The sequence below is a fragment of the Chlorella variabilis genome (assembly GCF_000147415.1).
Source record: "Chlorella variabilis unplaced genomic scaffold CHLNCscaffold_7, whole genome shotgun sequence".
Classification (NCBI taxonomy): Eukaryota; Viridiplantae; Chlorophyta; class Trebouxiophyceae; order Chlorellales; family Chlorellaceae; genus Chlorella; species Chlorella variabilis.
In genome coordinates, this window is record NW_005435081.1 from 1,669,021 (window position 1) to 1,671,342 (window position 2,322).

General features: G+C 65.5%; 1 protein-coding gene across 1 annotated transcript in view; it reads left to right on the forward strand.

The window, feature by feature from the left end:
- The window catches only part of CHLNCDRAFT_57555 (hypothetical protein), a gene marked incomplete at its 5' end in the record, with an annotated part of 7,525 nt that overhangs the window by 2,228 nt on the left and 2,975 nt on the right, over positions 1–2,322 (forward strand). Inside the window, 4 exons of the mRNA XM_005848720.1 lie at positions 578–640; positions 755–854; positions 1,001–1,045; positions 1,224–1,425. Of these exons, the coding sequence (XP_005848782.1) occupies positions 578–640; positions 755–854; positions 1,001–1,045; positions 1,224–1,425 (410 nt within the window). The remainder of the gene's footprint in view (positions 1–577; positions 641–754; positions 855–1,000; positions 1,046–1,223; positions 1,426–2,322) is intronic.

The window sequence follows — 2,322 nt, forward strand, 5'->3', positions numbered from 1 at the left end:
CGATGGCATGTTGGCATGGGAACGCCAAGCCCGGCACGGTAGCGGCGGCTGACTGAGTAATGGCACAGCCGACCGCCGCGGCAGGCCACTTTGCACTCCTGCCTGCAATGCATGCACCCTTACATGTGCAGCCTTCTGGTATTTTCATGTGCCTGGGAGATGTGCGGGCATGGGGGCCCATGTGCCCCATGCCATTTGAGTGCCCGGCGGCGGCGCTGCCTGCCGCCGGGAGCCCGCACCAGCATCGGCACCCGTCGGCCTGGCAGGCCTAAGCTGCTAAGGATCCCCACGTCCCCCACCACGTTGTGGGGGTTGCGTGTCCGGCAGGACGGGGAGCGGGGCCAGGGTGGGGTGACCCTGGGACGCTCAGCTGGGGGGAGGGTGGTCGGAGCCATGGAGAGGGTGCTCCATGGTCCACCCCCTCTCTTGATGCCCCTTGATCACGTGAACCCCCTGCCCAAGGTCTGCTCACGCGGCCTATCATAGCGGGGTGACTGTAACACAGGGCCAGCCGCTCCCCCACGCCTTGCCTGCCACACCCGCTCATGCCTGTTGGGTCCTGGCTGCTCCCCTGCAGGCGCCTGCTGGATGACGGTGTCCAAAGCGCCATCACCCACGGACGGAACGCCCCCAGGAACAGGTGCGCGACCCTGCGACTTGCCGCCGCCACTGGCGGCGAAGGCTGAACCAACAGCTGGGCTTGAATCCCAAGCAGCTCACCACGCCGTGCCTGCCTGTCCCCTTGTCGCTGCAGGTTCAAATTTTACGTGTCCATGCGTAAGGCAGCAACCCCTGACGACCATGGTTGCGGCGCCAGCCTGATCCATGAGTCGGTTGTCCTCACGGCGGCACACGTGGGTGGCCCACCTTGCCGGCGCCGCCGGGCACTTGTTGCTGCCTGGATGGAGCGAGGGGCTGGGCACCCTGAGTGCCTGCTGTAGCTCCAGCTGCATGCCGACAAGCCACCCGCTTCCTGCTGCCTCCTCTGCTCCTGCTGCAGTGCATTTTGGGTCGGTATAACAAGTTTGACTATGGCCCCTACGTTGTGAGTTGAAGCGCTGGGTGACGTAGGGCAGGGCTGGTTGCCTGCCTGTCTGTTTCACCTGGTGTGCGTCAAGAGTGTGAATCCGGCCCTGCTGCATTTGACCATCATCAATGTGCCTGGAACCCTTCCAGCGGGCATTTTGTTTGAAAGGTGCCCCAAACTCTGCATGTACTTGCAGGCGCATATCGGCGCTTATGCCTTCAATGCCACCGCCATCCCAGACACTGGCTACCAGGAGCGGCGCGTGGCCAACATTGTGATTCACCCAGACTATGACCCTACCACCTTTAAGAAGGTTAACCGAGGAAACAACGACGTGGCGTTGCTGTACCTCAGCCGCCCCAGCACCTACCCTCCCATCAAGCTGGTGCCTTACAAGGGTGGGTGGGAGGTGCAGCGCTTGCTGCGGGTGCGGTTGGTGCAGTCGTGCGTCCACTGCTGCCGCTGGAGCTGTCCACAGGCAGCAGCCCTTTATGACACCACCCTGTCGATCGCAATCATGGTGCTTTGGATGCGCCTGGCCAGTTTCCACTCTTGTTCAGCCCTGACCTGCACCGTTCATTCATTCATTCATTCAGCACACAGCCCGGCCGCCTCTTGCTCGAGGGCGGCCCACTTTGGCCTGGGCCGCCCGGGCCGCCCTCCCCCCCGGGCGCATGTTCGGTGTTGGAGGGGTGTGCCCAGCGATAGGGGGCCCCTGAAGGCATGCGCCGAGGCCGGGAAGCGTGGTTCGGCGCTGCTGCACGCTTGGCGATTTGACCAGAACCACGTGCCGCCGAGCTGCGGCCGCAGTTTCCGGCCCACGGTCTACGGTCGCAGCCACGGGACTCGGCGGCACGGCGTTTGGGCCCAAGCTTGCTGCCGCCGCCGCCGTGCCCGGGGGGCAGCGCGGCGGCGGCGGCACGCTGCGACGCCCCCGTGCTGCCGAGCTGCGGCCGTAGTTTCCTGCCAGAAGCCCACGGCCACAGCCACGGGACTCGGCGGCACGGAGTTTCGGTCCACGGCTTGCTGCCGCCGCCGTCGCAGGGGTGCTGCCTGCGGCGGCGGCGGCACGGCGTTTGGGTCCACGGCTTGCTGCCGCTGCCGCCGCCGCAGGGGTGCTGCCTGCGGCGGCGGCGGTAGCGCACGTGGCAACCCCCCGCGTTTCCTTGCCTCCCATCCACCGGACCCCGTCCTGCGCTTCACTTTGTTTAGGGAGGGGCTGCTCACTGCTCATTGCTCATTGCTCATCGCACACTGCTCAACGCTCATGCCCTATATCCCACCCAGCCGCAGGA